This window comes from Desmodus rotundus, chromosome 3 (genome assembly GCF_022682495.2).
Source record: "Desmodus rotundus isolate HL8 chromosome 3, HLdesRot8A.1, whole genome shotgun sequence".
In the NCBI taxonomy this organism is placed as follows: Eukaryota; Metazoa; Chordata; class Mammalia; order Chiroptera; family Phyllostomidae; genus Desmodus; species Desmodus rotundus.
Genome location: NC_071389.1, coordinates 28472777 through 28498279, shown reverse-complemented (window position 1 = coordinate 28498279; position 25503 = coordinate 28472777). Strand labels below are relative to the sequence as shown.

Here is a 25503-nt window from a genome sequence, read left to right as displayed (position 1 = left end):
GGGGTATGCGAGAGGCAACCAATCAGTGTATCTCTCACACATTGATGCTTCTCTCCCTCTCTTTCTCCCTCCCTTCATCTCTCTCTAAAAATAAATAAATAAAATCGAACCAGGCAACCTCTCCCTCAGAATTGACTGAGGTGGGTGTGATTATTAGTGGCCACTGTCTGTTAGTTGACTAGGCTGGGTCCCTGCCACTAGAAAAGGAGAGGCTGGGGCTCAGAGTATTATCAGAACAAGGGAAAATATGCCAAGTTAGCAGTCCTTTCAGTTTATCACTCTATCCTCAGAGCCTAGTGCAGTGCCTGGCATATAGGATGCTCAATACAATTTGGCTGAATAAGTGAGGTCACTGTATGTTCTAAGCAACGCAAACTTCAGAACTAATCATATTGACACAATTGTTCTCAGGGTGATAAACACTTAACACTAGTCTCAATACTATTTTTCTTTTGTTCATCTTTGGTAGTAAAGATCTTTTTCTTTCTCTCTCTCCAAATGCCAGCTTGTTTCAGCTATGCAAAGAAACACTAAGGAAAGGAGTTTTGGCCTATTTTGAGTTAGATTTACAAGAGCACATGTCTATGGGTCAACAGTCTAAGGACAGCTGGGGACATGTCGTCATTCTATCTTCTAGGGCTAAAATCTTGGCAATTCTGGGTTTAGTACATGAATCTTTCCATGATTTTCTGCACTGTTAGGGATCCCTGTTGGGCATTAACAAAGCAGTCTATGGTTCTTCATAGCACCCATCACAATTTACAATAAAGAATCTATGTACTTGTTGATGTTTCCCCTACAGTCTAGAAGCTCCAGGGAAGTATATATCGTTTTTTGCTGTATCTCTAGCAAATCGCACAGTGCCAAGGTGGACTAGGTGTTTAAATATTTGTTGAATAAATGCATGAAGAAGAAATCGCTCACAATCAATTCACCACGTATCCTTAAGTTTTCACTTTTATCAACACCTACTCTTTGTTGTTCAAGAGTTTCCATCATCCCTCATCCATTCACTTTATGGAAAAATTAGCCTATTCTATTGTTTGGATTTTTCCTTTGCTTCCAAGAAAGCTGTTTTTCTTTTCTTTTTAAACCAGTTTTTCACTAGTCTGTTCTTTACTAGTATTATCTTCTTTTTTGGTGTTCTTGGAATCTGGGGAGGGGTTATGGTATGACTATAATAGATTTTGAAAAGAAGTGTGATTTGATAGCGAAGACTATGGGCTTGAGCTTTGGTGTCTCCTCTATAACATACCACCAGCTACCTTGATGGTGTATGAAAGCATAAACGCGCACATCAGTAAAATAACAAGTCAGTCATCAATCACTTGCTTCTGAGTCTATCAGACATCTGGTGACAGCCCTGAGTCTTTGCTCTTCCATCATAAACATCTCCAGGTTCTTTAAATATGTCTCAAACGGCCTGGCTTCAAATTTCCTCATTTCTTTATCTTATATCATATGTCCAGAAATGAATTTCGGCTGATCTGCTGCTCAACTTAAAGTTGGGGGCCAGAATGGAACACAACACACAGCTGAACTGACAGACTTAGGGTCCCCTAGGTTCTGTTTACATGTTTTGGAAGCTTTACCACGCCACAGTCAGGAAACCTCCATGACTTTCTCACTTGTGTGGCTGTTAAGATACACTCCCCCCCCCATTCTGTTCTCATGTAGCTGGCTTTTTGGGACACAGACAATTATTCCATTAGTCCTATTATATCAGATAAATTCAGTCTATTATTCTATTGTGAAGCTTAGAGGGCTATTTTGCCTTCTAATAAATGTCTTTCTAGCTTAACTTCCCCACTAATTTGATTAGGATACCATCAAGTCTTATCCAAGTCCCAAGAGGAGAAAGGTAAGGCAAGCACGCATTCATTCATTCATCAGCCACCAAGTTTCCAGAGAGAGCTTGCTACATGCCAGCAGTGGGCTAGGTCCTAAGGATACAATGGAAAGCAAAAATTGGCATTCTCTACTCTCATGAAATTTACCCAAAGGGGGAAAAAAGAAGTAATCACTCTAACTATTGTATTATTGTAAACTGAATACATTCACCAAAGGGTAAGAATGTGGTTGTATGATAGCATGTAACCAAGTGACCTACCCAGGCTAGGATCTTAGGAGAAAGTGACGCTGAAGAGTAGGTGCGGTTTGCTCAGTGAGGAGGGTATACACGAGCACTGGGCCATTAGAAAACTTCCTTCAGATTATTAGTAGGCTGCCTAATTACACTACTCTACAGCTTCCATTTCTCCACCTTGTCGCAAAAGTTATTTTGAATGATGGACTGACTGTCCAAGGCCAAGTTGAAGTTTAGTTCATCAGTCCGTTCTTACAGAACCCACTCTCGACACCAGGAACATTTGTCTAACTCAAACTTTCTTACCACATTCCCCCTTACATGTGATTCTTTAAAATCAACCACCATGTTTTCAAAACATCTCTGTTTTCTTCACATTCAAGATGTAATTTATCAGAACCAGAAGATTTAAAAAGATTTAAGCAACTCAAGTGGTATTTTCCAAAGTGTGATCCAGGGGCCGGCTGCATCAGGAACACCTGAGGTGCTTATCAAAAGCAGATTCCTGGGCACCACCCCAAACCAAATGAATTAGAGTTGATAGGGTTCAGGAATTTACATTTAACAAGCTCCCCAAGTGATCCTTCCACGTCAGTGTTTGCGAATCCCTGACTTAGTTGTGTTCTCAGAGCATCTGCACACTCACACAGAGCTTCAAGTCCCTACTATTTAATCCCCCGGAATCTAAGCTTTACTCTTGGAGTATCTGGCAAAGAGAAAGCAGGGTTTTGGAGCCGAGAAATCTGGAATCAAATTTGGCTCTACTACTTCCTATCTAGGTGAGCTGGGACAAGTTACTCAATATTTCCAGGCCTGTTTCTTCATTGCTAACATGTAGATAAGAATATCTATTTCAGAAGGGTGTTGTTGCAATTAAACGAGAGTCAGAACAATGATAGAGGAAGCCTGTCATTCTTTGGAACATCTATTGAGGTCTACATACCATTTATAACAGGATGAATAAAACATCATCAGGTACTGTGCTGCCTATTATGTATATCAGGGTGAAGGAAACATTCCCATCTCATTAATTTGTTGCTTTTTGCACCTATCGCTTTGTATTTAAGGTATAGTCAAATGCTTGTGCTGTTTTCTGTTAAGGGTCCCATGTAAAATGTAGATTTTTTTACCCCTTGAACTTGTCTGAAGCCTCCTTACCATTATACATATGACAAAGGCCTGAAATGCTAGCATGACCTCAACCGAATCTTCTCCAGCCTCATCCATCCCCCACGTCCCCCTAAGTTAGAGTTCCTCCGATCAAACACTCGTTCTGCTGCTTATTAGTACAAAGCCCTGGTGAAGGTACTTGAACTCCGTGCCTTAGTTAACTCACCTGTGAAATGGGGATAGTGAGAGTACCTATTTCATGGGGATTTTAGAACTATTAGACGAAATTAGTAAGCACTGTTAGCTATTTTCACTGTCACACTGCACCCACACTAGCAGCTGCCTCCTCTCAGTTCCCTGAAGGCTCTAAGCCCCTTCTCACCTCAGGATTTTCACTATTCTCTTTGCCTATAATGCACTTGGCCTCTTCTCTGGGCAACTTCTACACACTCTTAAGGCTTAAATGTCATTCACCTGAAGCAGCTTCCTGATCCACCCCTGCCACCACCACTTCTTAATAAAGTAGGTTAAGAACCCCTGTCAAATACTCATTCGCTCTGTATTTTTCCTTTGCAGCACTTATTATAATTCAATGTTTATTTACTCCATTAAAATAAGGAACATGTCTTACACTACTCCACATCCACCCTGGTAATTAGCACAATTCTGAGTCCATAACAGCACTCAAAATATTTTAAGTATTTGAGGAATGAATGATTTCTTCAATCTGACTGTGCCCAACTTTTCTCTTGAGATTGTCAACAACCTCTACAAGTCAGTCACTTTTCTGCCCAGGGGCAGAAGAACTCTTCACTCCCTTCACTTCCGGAGATAAAACTTTCAGAAATGCAAATCAAAAACTTAACAAATGCTTAGCTTTTGGCTGAACAGGACTCCCAAGAGTGGGTTTCGAGTCCACGTTACGTTAGATCTGCACTGTTCAATAAGTACCTACTACTGTATGAGGCTACTGAGCACTTGTAGTGTTGCTAGTCCAAAATCATGTGCCGAAGTGTAAAATACACATCGGACTTAAAGATTTGGTACCAAAAAAGCATGTTAAATAGCTCATCATTTATAATAGTTATGTTGAAATAATATTTCAGAAATATAGGGTTAAGTATATTACTAAAATTTTCACCTGTTTCTTTTTTTTACCTTTTTCAATGTGGCTACTAGAAAACTCACATATATGGTTTACATTAGATTTCTATTGGACAGTGCCGTTTGAGACTATCTGCCTAGAAGAAATGTTGTAGTTCCCCACTTTATTTCCTTTCATTTTAATCAATAGAAAGTCCGACTCCAAATTTGTTCATGTTTTTTCTCAATTCTGATATTTCTGATGTGTGGGCTATCCCACCACCCCTGTGAACATGTCCGATTATTTTAAATAAGGCATAGTTTCCTAATCTTGGGTCTCATCACGTCAAATTGCAAAAAAAAAAACCCCACAGAAAACAAATACCCCGGAGATTTACCATCCTGTGACTGCTTTATTTTTATACTATAAACATTGTGGTTAAGAACACAAGATCTGGAGCCAGACCACCTGTTTTTGGAGTCCTGGCTCTATTACTTCCTAGCTGTGTAACTTTGTTGCTCTGAATATCTCTGTGCCTAAGTTTCCACAACTAAAAATTGGGGATGTTGACAAGTGTCTACTTCATAGAGATGAGAGCATTGATTGGTATTGGTAAAGTGCTTAGAATGGCGCCTGCTACGCAGGAAGCATGCAGTAAGCAATGACTACTATTAGTCATCATAGAACCCTTCACCCTTCCCACCTGCTCACATAGTCTCCTGCAATACTGGACACCTCTCCTAGTGATGTTGCTCCTCCAGAATTCTGCTACTTGCTGGCTGAGTAGCACTTGGGTAAGGTACTTAATTAACCTCCCTCACTTTTCAGTTTCCTTATCTGTAAATAAGAATAGGTATTGCCACTTCCTTGCACAAGTTTGAATAACACAATGTACACTAAGTTCCTTGTGTGGTCCTTACGACCTAATATATACCTCAAGTGCACTTTCTGGTTTAGTACATGCGGTACTCACAACGCACCACAATGTAGGTGTTCTATGAAGAAGGAAAGAAGATCTGGGAACTGAAGACTTGCCCCAAGTTAGCTGTCTGTGCAATAACTGGAACGAGGTTTCACCCGAGTCAAGTTTTTTTTTTCACGAAACTAGAGCTTCTTTCCCTAAGCACGAGTGCTAGAAATAAATTATTTCATGATGTTTATGGGATTCCACTGTTCGCAGAAATGCAACAAACCGGCAACGTAAGTCTATCGCCCTGTTGCCCTCTGAAACTGCAATATAAAATCAAAATACAGGTTTTGTTAATACCATTACTAGGTCAAAGTATCCAAGAGCCCTAAAGTCGGCAACGTGGATGAAATTTCGGTAAACGAAACAAAGCAACGAGTTTCTCCTCTAGCCCCCCGAGGAAACTGCGGACCTCAGCAGAGGTTCAATTGAACCGGGCCTTGGGGCTGGGCCGGTTCCCGCCCAGGCTGCGCGGCCCAGTCGCCTCCAGACCCGAAGGAGGCCACGGCCGCGCTGCGCCCGCCCGCCCCTCACCTCCGGCTCCGGGCGCTCCGAGGCCATCCCCCAGCGCTCCCGCGCAGGCCCGGGCCAGAGAAGAGGTTCCACTTGTGACCCCTGACCCGGCCACCTCGCACCGGGCACAAACCGGAAGTGAGTGGGCGGGACGAGTTATGAGCTCTCTGATTGGTGGAAGGAGACCTCTCTGAGGAGTCGCTGACTGGGAAACAGGAAGACAAGGTTGTTGCCGCCGACACTGCCCCCGGTATGCAGGTGAGAACCGGTTTGGGGCTATTGATTGCCAATTAGTTTCAGGGTACCGCACGGAGGGTGGTTGAGTGAGGAGAGATTAGAAGTTGGGGCTGAGAGGAGGGGGCAGAACCCGCGGCTGGCGTAGAAAGGAACGTGGTGTGGAGGGGCAAGGCCAACTGGATAGGAGAGGCGGAGATTTGATGGGCTGGGAGCCCTGCTGACTGGAGACGGGTTGCGGCTAAATCGGGAGGGAGGAAGAGGCACTTATTTGCTGGAGTGTGGGGAAGGATCAGGTTGTAATTTGGGAAGGCTGAGCTGTAATCCTAGGAAGACGGCTCTAGAAAGTGGCGCGTTGGCTCGGGCCCCCGGCCTCGGCTGTTGGATGGATGCCGCTGGATGTAGAAATAACAGGGGATCTGTACTTGGAGAGAAGCCCGAGGTGAAGAAATGATGGGACCACACTGGCTAAAGCCTAAACTAATTATAATGTCAGGCCGTGGGTAGAACCCAGGATCAGGGCTCCTGCCCTGCACGTTGGCGAGTTTGCAAAACTTTCCCACTCTGTGCCCGATGATTGTTAAGGATGAAGATATGAAGTAAAACTGGAGGTCACAGATGGAAAGAAATTGCTTTGCAGACACACGCCCCGTCCCCCCGCATTTACAGTTGTTTGTCTACTGCTTAGGACGTGTGCATTTTTTTTTTGGTTTCTTTTTCATTTGTCATTTAGTTTATTGTACCTGTACTTTGTTGGTAATGTTTATAGGTTGACTAAGCCTGTGAAAGGAACACAGGAATATTGGCACAGAGATAAAATGGGTGCAGATTAATTCAACAAGGAGGAGGTTGAAACAGCAAATGCTGAAGGCAGATGAAGAGGAGGGGGTGCATGGTGCAAGGCCAGTATTCAGAGAAACCTTCATGTGTTGGTAGATTTCTCCCAGGTTGTGTGCCACTGACAAGAACAGCCCAGCTCAGAAGGCAAGTTCTAGGACAGAAGAGTACATACGCTGCAGAGCTACACAAAACGATAATAAACCCAAGGCATTTAGGTCTGGAGATAAGTTCTCAGTAAGAGAGAATAGAGTGTACTTGCTACAGAGGAAAAACAGGCATGCAGTGAGGAGGTGATGAGAGAAAGGAATCAGCTGGTAGGACGAATTGAAATCAGGTGAATGGCTTGAAAAGTCCAAGGGTTGACGCTGTCCGTAACCCAAATACCAAAGATAAACAACCTGGCTCTCTCATGCAAATGAGATCCTGTGTTACTTGCCTGGTGTTGCACACTGTCATCCTGTGTGTGTATGTCATACTCTCACACTCATCTGGGTAATCAACCTGTTCCTATTGGTGCAGAGGGAGGAGAAGCAGCTTGAGGCGTCATTAGATGCACTGCTGAGTCAAGTGGCCGATCTGAAGAACTCACTGGGGAGTTTCATTTACAAGTTGGAGAACGAGTATGACCGGTTGACCTGGTAAGGGTGGCCAGGGCGATCTGGGGAGGGCTCCATGGATGGGGGACTGGGCCTCCTGGTGGAGAGAACATCTCCAGTGGTGTAACGATTTATCAGTTTGCAAACATCTTATGATGTGTTAAGAGCTGGGTTGCTCAACAAGTGAAATGTAGCTTATGGCCTCCATGGCAAAGACATAGGAAAATGCGCAATTTCCCAACCTAGGTTCTTTCTACTTTTGATTCTCACTCTTTGACCTCACTGGGAAGAGATCCTTCCTCAGTGGGTCCTCCCGCTACAGTAGGAATACAAAAGCCATACTGGATCTCTTGCCATAGATATTGGTGAGTCTTTTAAGTCCAGCCTACACTGGAAGTATGGGTTCTATTTCTAGGCTAGAAAGGAGGCTTTTACTCAGTTTCTAAATTTTTAGTGATAACAATGTAGCTGTGGTTCCTGTTTTGCCACCATTCCTCACCCCATTTGGATAATGAACTGCCTTTTTTCTCCATCTGGGTCAGAAACTGAAAGTGTGTGCCTCTTTCCTAACCTCACAATCCCTATAAAGCCAGTCTGGTTTCCACCCAGTCAAGCCATTGGGCTTTGAGTCTTTTGGAGGTAAATCTGGGTATTCCTAACTGAAGGACTCCTTTGAGACTGCTGGGAACATTCTGACACCTTCTCACTACCACCAGGCCATCTGTCCTGGACAGCTTTGCCTTGCTCTCTGGACAATTGAACACCCTGAACAAGGTCTTGAAGCATGAAAAGACACCATTGTTCCGTAACCAGGTCATCATCCCTCTGGTGTTGTCCCCAGACCGCGATGAAGATCTCATGGTAAGAGGGGAAGAAAGGTACAACTTGGGAAATAAAGTTCTTAGATGAGGACCTGGAGCGCAATTGTTGGTTGGTTATTCTAGAAGTTCTGAATGTGGAGTAGGGTGTGGCAATGAAAAGTGAGGGCTGCCTTTTGGAGGCCTTGCTTTCTGTCCTTCTGGAGTTAGGGAGCTACTCCCAAACAAACCTGAGGACTATGTCACCAAGGCAAAGACCTTTCTCCTCGAATACCTATCTCAAGCAAAAAGTATGTTCTTTTGTGACTTTGTATTTTTCAGTGTTTGATAAAAACGTAGTAGACAGATTTGCTCCTGTGTCTGGTAGATACAGGGGTGTGAGGAGACAGAAACAAAGAATGAAGGGTGTAGGAATGAGGGGTAGAGTGTCCTAGGAAGCTAAATGTTATAAGTCTTAGGCTGTGTTTTCCCTGAAAATGCACCGTTTGCCTGTGGCAGGAACTACTATGTATATATATATCAGGCCAGATTGAATCTTCTTGGAATGCATAGGAGGATTAATAAAATCTGTGTTTTGCAGCGGCAGACTGAAGGACGAGTACCTGTTTTCAGCCATGAGGTGGTCCCTGACCATCTGAGAACCAAGCCTGACCCTGAGGTCGAAGAGCAAGAGAAGCAGCTGACAACAGATGCTGCCCGCATTGGTGCTGATGTGGCTCAGGTGGGGCTGATACATGCCCCGCTGCCCCCCACTGCCCACGTCCCATCATGAGGAGCTAGGCATTACCATTGCTGTCTGCACAGTTGAAGATGCACAGTTGGTTGCATGTAAATTGCCCCTAGAAGAACACAAGAAAGCAACTTCCCCACAATCACTTCTTGCTTGCCCTAATCTCTGTACCAATTTTTGTGTTACAGAAGCAGATCCAGAGCTTGAATAAAATGTGCTCAAACCTTCTGGAGAAAATCAGCAAAGAGGAACGAGAATCAGAGAGTGGAGGTATGGAGCGATCAGTGGCAAAATGGAGAAGGAAAGAGGATTAAGATCACTTTTACAGGAATGGTGGTTTTGGTAGTAAAGTGAGGATGTAAAAATGAGCTCCTTAGGAAAGGGTCTACATCCATTCTGTTAGTCTTTTTTTATTTAAGGCCAGCCCTGGAGCAGGTGGAGGAAATGGGTGAAAAGGGAGAATTCTGAGATAGTTATGGGGGGTCCTCTGTCTCCTCCTCTGGGCCACCAAGGGAGTCTAGATGCTGCTGAAGTCAGAACTCCAAGCTCTGGTACTCATACTGGTTTTCATACTGCTGCATTCAGTCCAGGGCCAGAGGTATACCTCAGGGTCCTCACTCACCTTTTTCTTCAGGTCTCCGGCCAAACAAGCAGACCTTTAACCCTGCAGACACCAATGCCTTGGTGGCAGCTGTTGCCTTTGGAAAAGGACTGTCTAATTGGAGACCTTCAGGCAGCAGTGGCCCTGGCCAGCCAGGCCAGCCAGGAACTGGAACAATCCTTGCAGGAACCTCAGGATTACAGCAGGTGCAGATGACAGGTGCTCCAAGCCAGCAGCAGTCCATGCTCAGTGGGGTGCAAATGGCTCAAGCAAGTCAACCAGGTAAGGTGGCAGGGATTGACATGGCGACAGACCTTGAACAGGGAAGTAGGAGTAAGTAGAATTGTCTGTGCCTCCAGCATCCCCAGAGCTGGAGATTTTCTGTTCTTCTGGACTGTGACCCAGAAAACAAGTTTTAGGAGCAAAATTTTCATTTGAGACTAACAAGCACCAAGAGAATGAAGAAAAACTTTGAATAGCAGAAACTGCTCTCACCTCCAAACCCCATCTCAAACCTCTGTCTCAACTACCGTTCTATTCCATTTACTCTGGATTTGGTGTGTTGCCAGGGATTTTTCTTAGAGAAACTGATGGTCAAACTTTAATTAAGACCATTTGGTAGGTGGATTGGGAATTGATAAACAGTCAAGTTTCCCAGCGCTCCATGAATTCTTTTCTCTGTATCCTGTATCTCCTGCTCATTTTGAGTAATGATGAGAGCAGTCTGGAGGAGTTCAGATGCAAGTAACTAGAAGAGATATTTTCTTCCAAGCTGCCTGAGAAAAGGGTCAATTAAAATAAAAAAGAACAGCCCTGGCTAGATGTGGCTCAGTGGACTGAGCACTGCCTGTGAACTGAAAGGTTGCCGGTTCAATTCCCAGTCAGGGCACATGCCTGAGTTGCAAGCCAGGTCCCCAGTTGGGGGCTGTGTGAGAGGCAACGGATATCTCTCACACACTGATGTTTTCTCTCCCTCTCTTTCTCCCTCCCTTCTCCCTCTCTAAAAGTAAACAAATAAAATCTTTTAAAAAAGAGAGAGAGAACATATACTTTTACCCATGACATTAAATGGAGGTCATACAGGTTTAGCTGTTTTTTCTAGGAGTAGGTAAGCAGGAGTCTGATCCTCCCACTACCCAACCCCATCAGTCCTCCCTTCTAGACACCTTCAGGGAGAGGGCTGAGTGAGGAACCACACCTCTGAGGTTTGCCATCCAAGGTCAGATGCCACAGAGGTTCTAAGATGACCGAGGAGGTAGCAGAAGGAAACCTGAGAGACCACATATCTGACTATCATAAAAGTCTTAACCATGCTTCTGGTGTCTGTCTTCATGCTCCTTTCAGGGAAAATGCCAGGTGGAATAAAAACCAACATCAAGTCAGCTTCAATGCATCCCTACCAGCGGTGAGTGTGGCCAGCGACCTCTACCGCCAGGTGTTCTTTGCAGAGTTGGACAGTGAAATTGCCTTTTGCCCAAAGCTGACCTAGAGGAGTATGATAAAAGAATATGGGCTTTCAGCAACAGACGAATCCCAGCTCCACCACTGACCAGCTGTGACCTAATTTTTCTAAGCCTGTTTCCTTATTTGTAAATGGTGATAATACCTACCTCATAGGGTTGTTATGAGGATTAAAATGAGAAAATGAATGTAAAACACTAAGCACAGTATACAAAATAATTGGCATTCAATAAAGTTTCTACAGCCGCTTCTCCCTGTTGCCCTCCTCAGTCACTAACCCTGATTTGATACTGCTTCATGCCATGGGTGAGCTGATAAACAGAGATGATGGACCTCTCAGAAAAGCCTGTGCTTGCTTTGTGCTGCTACAACCTGTGTCAGGCTCTGTGTCCTTAGAGGCTCACTGTCTCTGCCCAGGTTCCATCCTAGCCACCTCTAAGCTGTAGGCAGTGAGGCTTCTGGGCTTGGGTGAACTCTTGCCTGCAGCTCTGGTGCAGCTTGGGCCAGCTGGGCTCTCCATTCTCTCAGAAGCCAATTTAGCTCTTACCTGGGAAGTAGTCAAAGTCTCATTTATCGCACCCTACCCACATGAAGGAAGATGTTGAAGGCCCAACAGGTAGGAGCTTCCTCAAGAAGTAGCTCAACCAGGCAGGACTGTGTAAGAAGGGATTTTTTTTTTGGCATTTGAAAAAGCCCTTTCTTTCCAGGCTCATTTTTCTTACTTTGTAGGAAGAGGGGAATTTTACTTCACACTTGTCTTTCGACATCAGGGTTTGGTTATCCTCATCATATGCCCAGTTCCTAGACTCCAGCCGGGATGGCTTTCCTCCAGTCTGCTGAGCCTGTGTCTCAAGGAAGAGCCAGGTGGGTGGTGGGAGAGGGCAGCCACCTTTCCTAGCTTTCCTAAAGCTGAAGAGCAGAGTGAGATTGGGTCTCCAGTCTAAGCTGCTTTGCCTAGCACTTCCTTGTGGGCAAAGGCAGGGGTTAAGTCAGCAGAAGTGGACCAAATGATTTCTCTGAATAAAGTTATTTAAATGTTGACGGTCACTGTGTTCGGCTTATCTGACAGCAATTTGTGAAAGAACTGTATAGGGCCCAGAGACCATGCATCAGAGACTTGCGAGGTTGCTGCAAGGCAACTCGAATTTGTTCCCCCTAAAAAGTTTTGTCTTGGATCAGCTTTGCTCTGGAAGTCCTAAGGTGTGAGGAGAGCCTGTTCATCCCCTCCAGCTGCCTTTTTTCCGTTCTCATCACATCACTCGTACTTGGGCATTTGTTCGGTGCCAGGCAGAATTCTGCCAGGCTGTGGCAGCAAAGGACTGCAAAAGTGGTCCCAGATGTCACAGCCATTCTTGTTCCAGAAAGGCAAGAAATCCACACAGCACACTAACCATATCACACAGCAGCACAGGGAGTCACGTCATCAGCTCTGAGGCAATGCCTGACCTTTCTCCCACTTTCTCAGTACTGCCTTACTGCTCTGTCAGCTCCCCCGGGTCTTCATCTGCTCTCTTCCTGCTGATGATGTCAAAGCTACCTGTCATAGTGCCGAGGGCTCACGCTGTGCCTCTCTCAAATCCATGGAGTATTGGCACTGCTGTCCTTTATTCCACCAAAAGAATCCTTCCAGTCGAAAGGCACCAAACCCAAGTTTCTCGGTTGTCTATGGTTAATACTGACTTCATTCCCACCCTACTGTTTGAAACGGATTCCTGTTCTCCAAGAATGGAACTATCCTGCCCCAAGAGGAACATGAAGGACCTGATCTATATCTAGTGCCCAGAAGTAAATACTCCTTATTCTGGAGGCGCTCACATCTCTATATTCTAAACTCCGGGAGTATTTGCTTACTTTTCCATGCCCTCCCCACCCCTAAATCCTCTGGAGCACACAAACCTGTGTAGCATGGCTAACTTTGGGGCCCATACAATCCAGTAACCGCCTCAGTGGAGAGTATGTGTGTCCCACCCCTAACACACCCATTCTCTCAGGAGGGAAAAAAATATATATATATGGAGTTTCCTTTAAAGACTAGGATATGACTTGCTTACTTGCTCAGATTTAGAATTTGCAAAAGATGGCTTTCTTGCCCTACGTTGGTAATATTCCTCAGTTTCTGACTGCCATTTTGCCTGGGGATTGCTTTCTCCTACTCTTGGGGCCCCTAGAGAATGAGATTATCTTCCAGGTTTATGCCTAGGATGGAGAGAGAAGCAGTGGCTGTGAAATACCGAAATCTTACCGTACCACTGAGTTCATCCCGCTGGAGGTAGGAGCTTACTCAATCAATACAGCTCTGTCCTAAGGTTGGGTTTGGGTCATTATTGGACCTCCTATTCATTCACTGCCCCAGTCACCCCATTTTCTTCTTCTGGTGTCTATTGCATTCTTACCTAGATAGTTTACTTCAGTTAACTTTGTACTTCCTTGGGAGACAGCCAAGATAGATACATAGGTTGTGGCTAAGAGCTCCCTCTAACTCCATAAGGAATCCTGGCATTAGGACTGAGCTGGAGGGGGTGTATTGCCCACCTCCTGTTCTGCTGCTTGGGGGAAGAAGCTGAACTCTGTAGGAATGCCCCAGCACAAGGCTGGTCCCTTTTCCCACCCCCTTCTCACCTCCCCCAGGCAGCTGGGAACAACCTCTCCCTTTGTCTGAGCTTCTTGTACAGAATAATCCTCCTATGGACAATGTATTCTCTGTGCCCTGGGGACACAGGGGCTGTATGAGCTGATCCCAGCACCGGGCAGGACAGAGGCTGAATCCTTCTAAACGCCCACCCTGGGTCAACTCCTGATTGCTGTCCAGAGAAACTAAGGGATGTACATTTTCTTTCATCTGCTCCAGATTTGAGGGGGATAACCTTTTGAAGTTTAGCAACAAGCCTAAAGTAGGGCCAGGGGCTTTGGTCCCTTTTCAGTTTGATCCTGAGGGTTCACTGTGCCCAGCTGAAGAGGCTTGATGTGGCTCTGGCCTGACTACCTTGAACACACAGGGGCTAACCTTCATAAGGAATTTGCCACCTTGTAGATGGGGCTCTCTAATTGGAGCAGAAGGCAAACTCCAACCCATCTGACAGGGCCACAGCACCCCATCACTTCAACCTGTGTTTTGTCCCACCGGACAAACTTCCTCTCTCCTTCCTTTTAACTTCTCTCTCTGTTGTTCCTGAGCTCCTGTGAGTCGCTGTGGCAGATCCTGGATCCCTACTGTGGTCTCTTGATGGGTTCTTATGCTCTCAGCATGTCACCTACCATTAGGACATGGCATCTTGTGCAACTATATCACGGACAAGGCACCTGACTTCTCAGGGCCTCCGTTTTCTCACCTGAGTGAGCCCAATGTTCCTTCCCAGCTCTCAAGTCTCTGGAAAGGATTCTTTTTTTTTTCTTCAGTGCATGACTGTGGTATGTAAAATAGGACAAATTTTTCTTAGATCAGCCCCTGAATCCCTCAAACCCCTACACACTTGTTTTTGTTTTTGTTTTTTTCTCCTCATTAACCTTTGTTTTTAGGGGTCTCAAAATTCTGTCATGGATTTTTGGTTAAGTTGTTTCCACTAAAAAGTCCTGATTTTAAAAAAACTAATAACTTAAAAACTGCCACACACGCACAAAACCCAAATGGTCCACAAAACATTCTCCTTTTCTTCTGAAGGTTTTCATGATGCATCGTAATCATTAACCAGTCTTACTATTAATCTTAAATGACCAATTGAGACACACAGTTCTGAGACCATTCTTCCACCACTGATTATTCACTTAGCCTTCTGAGCTTTCCGGGCAGACTTGGTGACTTTGCCAGCTCCCGCTGCCTTCCTGCCCACTGCTTTGATGACACCCACAGCAAGTGTCTCATGTCACAAACAACAAAACAGCCCAAAGGAGGATAGTCGGAGGAGCTCCCAACACACGTGGGCTTGCCAGGAACCATATTGACGATGGCAGCATCACCAGGTTTCAAAAACTTTGGGCCACCTTCCAGCTTTTTCCCAGAGCGACAGTCAATCTCCTTCATCTCAGCAAATTTGCAAGCAATATGAGCTGTGGGACAAGCCAGCACAGGTGCGTGTCCAGTACTGATTTGGTCAGATGATTCAGGATCATCACCTGAGCTGTGAAGACACCCACTTCCTATTGGTGGGTCATTTTTGCCATCACCAGCCACATTGCCATAACAAATATCTTTGACAAACACATTCTTGACATTGAAGCCAACCTTATCCCCAGGAAGAGCTTTACTCAAAGCTTCATGGTACATTTCAACAGACTTTACTTCAGTTGTTTACTTCAGTTGTTTACTTCAGACTTTACGTTGACTGGAGCGAAGGTGACCAGCATGCTGGCTGTGACAACACCAGTCTCCCCTCGGCCCACAGGGACAGTCCCAATAGCACCAGATGTGTAGACATCCTGGAGGGGCAGAGGCAGGGGCTTGAGTGAGTTGGTGGCAGGATGCAATCCAGAGCTTTGAGCAGCAGGTTCCACTGGCACTGCTGTCTTTACAGGTGACTTTCCATCCCTTGAACCACAGCACGTTAGCATCTGGCTCCAGCACGTTGTCAGCATTCCAACCAGAAACTGGCACAAATGCTATGGTGTCAGGGTTGTAGCCAATTTTCTTAATGTAGGTGCTGACTTCTTCAACAATTTCCTCGTATCTCTTCTGGCTATAGGGTGGCTCAGTGGAATCCTTTTTGTTTACACCAATAATCAGCTGTTTCACACCCAGTGTGTAAGCCAGAAGGGCATGCTCATGGGTCTGCCCATTCTTGGAGATCCCTGTTTCAAACTCACCAACACCAGCAGCAGCAATCAGGACAGCCCAGTCAGCCTGAGATGTGCCTGGAATCATGTTTTTGATAAAGTCTCTATGTCCTGGGGCATCAAGGATGGTCACACAATACTTGCTGGTCTTGAACTTCCACAGAGAGATACCAGTGGTGATACCATGCTCACGTTCAGCTTTCAGTTTATCCAAAACCCAGTTGTACTTGAAGGGGCCCTTCCCCATCTCAGCAGCCTCCTCCTCAAGTTTTTTGATGTTTTTTTGTCGAGCCCACCACATTTGTGGATCAGATGGCCAGCAGTGGTGGACTTGACGGAATCTACGTGTCCAGTGCCTATATGGTGGTACGAGTCTCTTCCTTTCCCATTTTGGCTTTGATCTGGTGGTAGTTTTCACGACACCTGTGTGCCGGGAGCAAACCCATTGCGAAAACCCCTCTAGACTGTTCTTAAAGTTCCCTCTGTCACTTGTAACTGAACATACTAACATCTTTCTAGACCACTACCCCCCAATTTTTTTTAGCTTTCACTAGTTCTCTAGTGAAAAGTCATCAAAGAGGTGGTAAGTCACCACAGAGATACATGTATTGTGAATCGCAAGGCACCTTTCCACTCTCCGGCATTCCTCTCTGCTCCCAGGCAAGATATTTGTACAGAGGCTCTTCTAGTACAAGCAGTAAATTATTCTTTTTCCATGTGATGAGAACCTTCCCTACCGGATCAATCTCAAGGGCCCGGGGCTGTTTCCTTTCCTACTTTCCCTCTGCCATTCCACTGCCTTCCCTTTTCTTACCCGAATTTCCCTAGCTGGTGGTCATTTCGATTCTTCTCTTGCCCACACTCACATGCATCTGTTTTCACCATTTTCAAGGGTTGCAAATGTTTTCAAGGGCTGCACCTATTTTCAAGGGTTCATGTCCTTTCAGTACCTCCTTCCTTCTTGATCCCACCTCCCCACTCATCGACTCACAGCCATGCTCTTGTAATAAAGAGCCTGCGATCCCCATCTCTTTGTCCACACCTCCCATTCACTCTTCAATCCCTGCATGGGCTTCTTCTTCCACCATTCCTGTGGAACTACTTTATCATTGGTCTAAATGGTAAAATCCAGGATTTTTTCAATCCTCATCTTATTTGAGCTCCACAGCATTTATCTGTGCTGATCATTTCCTTTTCATTGCTTTCTTCTTGGCTCCTACTACTGTGATCATTCCTTCTCTGTGGCATTTGGCTTTTATCCCTTTGGCTGCTTCTTGAATGTTGTCATTCTCCAGGACTCTGTCCTTAACCCTCTCTTCTTCTTATTCTACCTGCTGTCTGTGACCACCACTTTCATTTTCAGCTTAGGTTAGCTGAAAATGACTATTGGGCATCTCCACTCCTATGACCCACAGGTACCTCAGGTTCTGAACGGCCAAATCCAATCATCCTTCCCTCCACCCCTGTTTCTTTGTTAGTTTTCCTGGGTGTGACCTAAGCCAGGTCTATGGAAGCCACTCTACACTCTTCCCCCTTCATGTCCTCAGCCCCCTACATCAAATCAGATTCCAAATCCTATCAGTTCTGTCTTCCGAATATCCATCCATCCTGCCCTGAAGTTTGGGCCCTGGGCCTCTCACTCTAAAATTACTCAGACTCCCTGCCTCCAGCCTTGCCCACTTCAACTCATCTTCCACATGGCTGCCAAATAGCTCTTCTAGACTGCAGACCTAATAATATTGCTCCCTTGATTGAAATCCTTTTCATAATTCCCTCCCCATGTTTCTCAAACTGGAGTCCACACACCTGGCAGATCGGTAAGGCCAGTGCCAGGCACACTGTGAGTCAGCATAAAATCATCCTGGAACACACATTTTACTCAAGAGTAATTTGTAACAGAGACTATAAAATTATCATTCATGTATTGTTAAGAGAAAATAGACTTCCAAAAATTCCTACGGTAGTCATATCTCGTGTAATGACAGACGGATATTCTGAGGAACATGTCGTTAGGTGATTCCATTATTGTGCAAACATGCAGTGAACAAACCTAGGTGGCACAGCCTACTACCTGCCTGGGCGGCGTGGCGCATAGCCTATAGCTCCTAGGCTGCAAACTTGTGAAACGCGTTACCGTGCTAAATAACTGTAGGCAAATGTAACAATGTATTTGTGTATCTAAACATAGAAAAGGCACGGTCAAAATATAGTATAAAAGATAAAAAACGTTTCACCTGTATGGGGTACTTGCCATGAATGAAGCTTGCAGGACTGGGATTTGCTCTGAGTGAGTCCGTGAGAGAGTGGCGAGTGAATGTGAAGGCCAAGGGCATTGCTGTGCATTGCTGTAGACTTTGTACACACTGGACACCAGCATCATCACAAACACATAAGTAATGCATTGTGTTATGACATTACGATGACTACGACTTCATGGGCGAAAGGACTTTTGCAGCTGCATTATAATGTTACGGGACCGCTGTTGTACATGTGGTCCGTCGCTGACCGAGACGTTGCTGTGTGGCGCAGACTAAGCCACCGGATTCCCTGGGGATATTTATTTACTTTGGTTTCCTTTTTTTTGCCATTACATTTACTTCACTGGAAAACAGCTCAAATTTTCTGGAAAAGCAAATAAGATTCCCCATGATCTAGCCCCCTGACTTCTTCTCCTGACTCACTTTCTATATATATCGTCCTGCCATCCATTCTCTCCCCAAGACATACAAACTGCTTGAAGTTTCCTGAAAGTAACAGACTCTTTCCAGCCGCCATTTCTTTATTCCCATTGGTCCCTCTGGGTGGAACACTTTGCCCAATCATTCTGTCTGATGACACCCAATCACCCCTCAAAATTCAGCGCATGCGTCACTCTGTGAAGCTTTCCAACAACCCAGTCTGTCCTCAACACAGTGCCACTCCCACCAGGTAAGGTCAGTTACCTCCTCTTTTATGCTCCAAATTTGTACTTTGTACAGTCTAACTCTAGCTTGTGCTGCCCTTTATTGTTCCCCAAGTCCAAGTTCACAAAAGTGTTTGAATCCCAGTTTTTTCACCTGAGAGTTGTATAATCTTTGAAAAGATAACATGTGTCATATGCTATAGTACCTGTGATGTCGCATGTGGGTTCTAGTGTCAGACTGCCTGGGTTTGAATCCTAGCTGTGCCCTTACTAGCTGTGCCCTTACTAGCTGTGTGATTTGGGGCAGGTTAACTTACTTCTATGTGCCTCCATTGTTTATTTGTGGGGCTATTAATAAGAGTGGCTATTGCACAGGTTTGCTGTGGAAGTTAAACAGATGAAGACATACAATGTGCTTAGAATAGTGCCCAACAATAGCATAAGCTCAATAAATACCTTCAGTGTAGTGTCTAGAACTCTGCTCTTAGTAATTGTTGCTTAAATCAATGACTGACCAATATTTCTTAGGAAGTAACCTCTTCCTCCCTCTGCAGCTTGTCTGTGCTCACACTTCAGGAGCTTGGGCTCAGGAAACACCCGCCATGCCCATTTCATTCCCCATAGTGTCTCCTTGGCATCTTGCATGGAGCAGGCACTAGAACATGTTTACGCTGGTTTGCCTGATGTCATAAGTCATTTTTGAATCTAGTTTTGTGAATTTTCTTTCTTCCACTTAGTTGTCACCTATATACTCTTTCATTAAAACCCAGTATGGTCTCTTAAATTGCATCATTTTGATTTGAGGCCGAATGACAAACTCCCTCACCTGATATGCTCTGTCATCCCTCCTACCCTGTATCTCTTCCCTGTCCAAACCGGCAGACTCGGTTCCACTGTCTGCCTACGTCATGTCCTTACACAGGGCCTTCACCGCTCATAGATCTCTCTGTGCAACTGTGATCAGTTCTCTCCTGGACTGCCCTTACTTACTTGGTCTGGGCTCAGGCCCTCATGGTGACTGCGTGTAATTCACTGTGTGTACCACCACCAGACCTCCATGCCTGCCTCTCTTCCCTTCACACTCACCACCCACCCTTCAGGCCTTGTTTTGTTACGGCATTCCCCACTGTTCTTGCCACCAAACTAGAAACATTCTCAGCTGTGGCCATAAGGAAATACCTGGGGGTCAGGTGCTGTCTCACACTTCAGTGGATCTCTACCCTCTACTTGGAATGCCTGTGCTCTCTTTCCCCTGCTCCAAGCCCCTTGTTCACCTACTGAGCAATTCATCCTTCAAGTAGCATTTCCTCCCCTGTACGATTGACCATTCTTAAATTATACTTCTCTGTACACTACACACACCTGCATTACAGTACTTATAATGCCATTGCAGCTTTTTCATTTACAAGTTTAAATCGTGACCAGAACACTTACCTGATGTGTGGCCTTAGGCAAGTTACTTTTCTTCCAAGAACCTCAGTTTCCACCTCTGTAAATGGGATTGTAGCACGGACCTCAAAGGCTACCTTCAACTGAGCATTATTTAAAGTTAAATTTAACTTGAACAACAATAAAATAAAATAAATGGAAAAAAGAAAATTACATTTAACCTCAATTTTCTACAGGATAAAGTCCAAGCTTCTTAGAAGAGCATACAAGACCCTTCAGGCACATAGTCAGCCCTCAAATGCTAACTACTATTCCCTTCTTTCTCTACTTTCCTGAGCAATCTCATTTCTAGTAAATGGGATATTAGACTGCTTTGATTGCAATGCATTACAATTAAACTAGCTTAACCAAAAACAAAAAAAGGGGAGCCGATTGTATTTGGGTTATGCACATGCAGAGTGGAAGGGTGGCTGGCTCTAGAGGTGCTGGGGACTCCAGTGTTGCCTAGGTTCTCTGTTCCTGCATTCCTCCACTCTACAGCAGTATGGCTCACCTTGTGGAAGAACTCTGATTGTTCTGGCTGGATTCTGTGCCATTAGGAGCTTGGGATGGGGGAAGGGGGAGAACATCACGATTAGGGAGCCAATGGAGTTGAGTCGGGTGGGAATTCCTTAAAGGAAATGAAAACAGGGTGATGGGAAAGTGTCCGAATACAACCCAGATTAGAGCCACCATGGTCCACTTTCTAATGTTTCATCTCTACAGAGAGTCTTCAGGGTTTTTTTCTCAAGCCCCGTCCTTTGTCCTAAACTTAACAGAGCTGTGTTTTGGGTTGCCTGCTGAATGTGTTATCTCACCTTGAACTCAGGATGTCCCACACTGCCTTCATTTGCTCCATCCGACTTCACCTGGGTTATCAGCTTAACATTGCTGTCCATGCTGAGTCTTCTCCCTGTTCTCTCCCCTCATCTTCTTTCTTACTCTGATTGCTCTAGATCAGGACTTCATTGTGTCCCACCTGAGCCTCTTTGAGCTGGTGTCTCAGTTGGCCTTTCTTCCTCCTTTTCCACTTTTATTTTTAAAAAAAAACACTTATTTATTTTCAGAGAGAGGGGAAGGGAGGATAAACAGAGGGAGAGAAACATCAATGTGAAAGAGAGAGAACATCAGTTAGCTGCCTCTCACTGACCCCAAGCCAGGGACCTGGCCCGCAACCTGGGCATGTGCCCTGATTGGAGAATCGAACCAGCGATCCCCTAGTTCATAGGCCAGAACTCAATCCACTCAGCCACACCAGCCGGGGCCCTACTTTCCCTCTTGATAATACAGCTCACTGTCATCAGGTGTGTCCTTGTAAAGAACAATGGGGATCATACCAACCCTCTTTCTTAAAAATCTTCAGGGACACCCCCAATACAAATGAAACTCCTTCTTCTCTCATTCAGAACATTTCATGATATGGGTCCAAGCTACTTTTTAGCCTTCTATGATATGTAGGCCTTTCATTCACCTTATCCGTTGGCCAAACGGAATCACTTGCAGTTCCCTACACCTGTCCTGTGCTTCCCTCCGTGCCTTCATCCACACTTTTCCTTCAGCCTACAACACCTATGTTGCTTCCACCTTCCTTGCTTCGTGACCTTGGGAAGATCCTTCACCCTTTTTGATTCTGTTCTTTTCATCTGGTAAGCAGTGATAATAATACCTTAGACGACTGAACCCTAAAAGCATGTAGAAAGCGACTGGCCCCATGCTTGCCGGAGAAAGTACTGAATAGTAAGCTACGTTTTCTCTTTTCCCCTTTTGGCCCTCCTCACACATCTTCCAGATCTTGCTAACTCATTTTCTCCCATCTTGATAGCCTCCGCTTGTTTGTTCTCTACCCAAAAGCTTCCCTTGCCTCTCTCCAGAGCTCTTCATGAAGGTTTATCAAAGCCCTCTTCCCTCCTACCCAAGTTTCTTCAGTTCACTTCAGCGAGCACTCTATGATACCCTTAGTGTGTTGGCATTGGCTACCCACTCTTGCCCCTGGCCTCTCATGAGTTCAGGCAAACCCCCAATTCTGGATGATATGATATGTGTTTGCAAACAGTCTCTCCCTTCTGCCAGCTAGATGTCTTTCCAGCTCCAGTTTCTTCGGCCAAGGTCCCAGAACGCAGAGGATGCGTTCTAGCTGGCGAAGGCTCAGGGACATGCAGAATGATTAACTGACAAACACTTCATCTGCATCTGTGCTCCCCATCCTCACAGACTTCGCCCTCCCCTCAACTCCCCGGGGTGGGGGGGGGAACACTGTGTAGAAAGTGCCCTTTGCCCTTTACAGGATGGGGTGGGGAAGCTTGACACAGCTCCTAGGAAGTTGCTTCCATCTCTACCTGCCACTCCTGTTGTCCCTCAGCCTAGACCCTCAGTTCCTTTTGTTCTTGGATGATTTCCGTCTCCCGTACTCTACTCCTTCCACTGTTCCTCCCGCTCATGCACTCCCACTCACTCACTCACTCCCATGCAGGCAAACGTTTTTCCTTTTTTTTTCCTTTTACCCATTACCATTCCTGTTTCTTTGATCTCACTTTAATTTTTCTGCTGAAACATAGAAAGCCTAAAATAATTATGGGAATAGAGTTGTTAGAGTTTACACAGATGATGGTTTTCAGACTCAACCCTTGGAGAAAGTAAATCTATGCCTTGTGGGGAAAGAGGATGGAGAATGGGTCCTTAGAGAGCTGTGAGTGAGGAGTGAGTCAGACAGGGTGGGACGAAAGGCAGGTTGTCGCCTCACTTCCTGTTAGGGAGGAGGGGGAATTTGAGCTGTTGGATCAGGTATCCTTTCTTTGCAACACTGGACCTTCATTCTTTTCAAGACTGTGACTTTCTGGCCCTGGCCAGGTAGCTCAGTTGGTTAGAGCATCGAGAACGTTGTCCAGATACACCAAGGTGGCAAGTTCGATCTCTGGTCAGGGCACATACAATGAATGCATAAATAAGTGGAACAACAGATCGAGGTTTCTCTTTCTCACTCCCCCTTCCTGTCTCTCTCTCTAAAATCAACTAAAAAGACTGAGTTCCTTGACCCCTTCAGTTTCTCCAGTTTACCAGCCTGCCCCTGGTGCGGGGAGCCTTCACTGATCCCTCTGACTTCCAAGGCCTTCTGCCTAGCTTCCCTGCAAATGGTTCCTTTTCCTCCCAGTCAACTGACAAACTTACTCTTCTTTTCCACACATTTCAGTCTGTGGGTGTACGCTGGAGCCCACTCTTTCCTCTCACACAGCACATAAACATGCTCGAGTCCCTTCCCATTAAAACAACCATTAGACTCAATCCGGAGGTGAGAGCCAGGCACTGATATGGTAAACGCTCCCCAGGTGATTCCAGTGTTCAGCCAGGGCTGAAGAAGATAAACAATAAAATTCAAACCCTGGCATAAGTTGACTCCTGCCAAGGTTTCCTGTCCTTACCCATGTGACCTCCGAGCTGGAGCCACACCAGGCTACCCAGAGCTCCCCAAACCTGCCACATCTCTAGCTTCTGTGCCTTCACATACTTGTGTCCCTCTGCCTGGAATGCCTCCCCCTGCCTTCTGTAAAGAGTCCTTTAATGCTCAGCTTACATGCCATTTCTGTGAGGCCTTTAAGAACTAACCCCCACCTTGGGGTACGGTGTCCCCCACCCCCATGCTTTCATAACCCTCTGGGTTTATCTCTGTAGGAATACTCAACACAGTCTACTCTAATCGTTCAGTAAGTGTCTGTCTTCCCCACTAGACTGTGAGTGTTTTGCAGGAAACCCACAGCCATGGGGATGCCATTTAGTAGGACCTGGGGCTAAGTGGTCCATCTCAGATGTTTGAGGATGCTTTCTCCGAGGACTAGGACAAGAACTGAACCAAGTGAGTTTTCGGGCACGTTCATTCATGGCATCAATGAATACTTATTAAGAGCTTTCCTTTTGCCAACGTGGTCCAGGTGAATACATAGGTAGCTGAAGTTCCCTATCACTATAATCGGCCTCTGGGACAGCTTCATTTTGTACAGTGGTCTGCTTTGTTCTTCTCTAGTCCATCTCTAGGTGGACACTGAATCCAAGATCTCTCAATAGCACTCTCAGAATAGTGCTTTGTACACAGTGCGCATTTGGGAAATATTTGTTCGATGGATGCCCATGCATCTACATAGAAGTGCACGCAAGCTGCTGGAGATAAAGATTTCATTTCACTAAAACCTAGTCCTCACCCCCGAGAATTCAGTCCAGTTGCTGAGTGTGTGGAAGAGGGAAAGCTGGATAGACAACTAAGTGTGTGTGTGTGTGTGTGAGCACGCACACGCGTGTGTATCCAGCAGACTCAGGGAAATCTCTACAGTGTCTGCCTCTTCATTCCCAAACCGTCTTAGGTCAGGCTATATCTCTCACTGGTCCCCCTCCAATGCCCTCTTCATACCGGCTGCCAGAGTGCAGGGGTTCGGCTGGATGGTAAACGCCATGCCGGGACAGCTCTGCCTCCTTCATTGCTGTGTCACCAGCCCTTAGTTGCAGCCTTGCACATGGTAGGTGGTCCATGAATATTTGATGAATATTTGACAATACAAGCCTGATTATAGCCTCCTCAAAAATCTTCACTGCTTCTCCTCTGCTTCCAGGATAAAATCAAACTGCCCCATTTGACCTTCAAGCTACGTTCAGCCGCAGCCTCGCTCCCCTTTTTCCCCTCTCCCTACCTGGAAGGCCAGTGCGGCCAGCGATTCACTCCCTGTCCCTGCCCCAGGCCGCGTGTGTGCGTTTTTAATAAAGAATAAATTAATTACTTTATTATGGGTTAGTGCTTTCTTAAAATAAATACCATAGAATATCAAACAGTGGAAAACCAAGCACACATGTGCAGAGAATGTAACAAGGGTTCATCTGGACGGCTAACACTTAGCCCTTCAGACAACATCACCTCCCACCCGGCCCGGCAGGAACACTGTGTACTCAGAACACAGCGGAGCAGCAGTGCCCCGGGCACTTGTATTTTCCCACCTCCACCCCACGGTGTCCTCTCAGCTCCTCCTAATGCCAGGGCCCATCCAGATACATAGGCTCGTAGGGGAGGCTTCTGTGCTCAGTTGCCCTCTCCAACAGAGGCCACCCTGCTACTCTGGCCCACCTCTCAGGTCTCACCCTCTCTAGAGGGGGCTCTTTGAGGGAAGGGCCGAGCCCTGGAACTTTTCCCAGGGTCCTAAGCTAGGTGGGCCTGCCACACACAGAAGGTGTGTTGGTCGTGTTGGCGGATTAATCACCAGAGGGCCCAGAATGAGGCCTTTCAAGGGCTGAATGTCAGGAAGAAGTAGGCAACAACTCTGGCAGCCCAGGCCAGGCCACTGCGACCTGACAGCGGCGGGCAGAGTGATGCCGAGGGAAGGGGTGGGGAG

The 25503-nt window shown here is 45.8% G+C and overlaps 2 protein-coding genes and 1 pseudogene across 2 annotated transcripts in view; 1 reads left to right on the top strand and 2 right to left on the bottom strand.

Annotated features, from left to right (window-relative positions):
* Nucleotides 1-5887, bottom strand: part of SZT2 (SZT2 subunit of KICSTOR complex) — a 51410-nt gene extending 45523 nt beyond the window's left edge. Inside the window, exon 1 of the mRNA XM_024571019.3 lies at nt 5782-5887. Coding sequence (XP_024426787.2) covers nt 5782-5808 — 27 coding nt within the window. The 5' untranslated portion in view covers nt 5809-5887. The remainder of the gene's footprint in view (nt 1-5781) is intronic.
* Nucleotides 5888-5958: 71 nt separating this feature from the next.
* MED8 (mediator complex subunit 8) lies at nt 5959-11291 on the top strand. The gene is made up of 7 exons (XM_024571230.4): nt 5959-6018; nt 7354-7472; nt 8147-8291; nt 8829-8969; nt 9167-9248; nt 9613-9861; nt 10924-11291. Exons 1-7 carry the CDS (start codon nt 6013-6015, stop codon nt 10986-10988), a joined length of 807 nt encoding a protein of 268 aa, XP_024426998.2. The 5' UTR covers nt 5959-6012; the 3' UTR covers nt 10989-11291.
* A 3507-nt stretch (nt 11292-14798) lies between these two features.
* On the bottom strand, nt 14799-24576 carry LOC128780361 (elongation factor 1-alpha 1 pseudogene; annotated as a pseudogene).
* Between the last annotated feature and the right edge of the window lie 927 nt (nt 24577-25503).

Bases quoted from the DNA above. Each gene is read 5' to 3' on its own strand.
- MED8 (XM_024571230.4), top strand. The intron at 7,473-8,146 runs GTAAGGGTGGCC...CACTACCACCAG, and splicing joins GAGTATGACCGGTTGACCTG to GCCATCTGTCCTGGACAGCT. The intron at 8,970-9,166 runs GTGGGGCTGATA...TTTGTGTTACAG, and splicing joins TTGGTGCTGATGTGGCTCAG to AAGCAGATCCAGAGCTTGAA.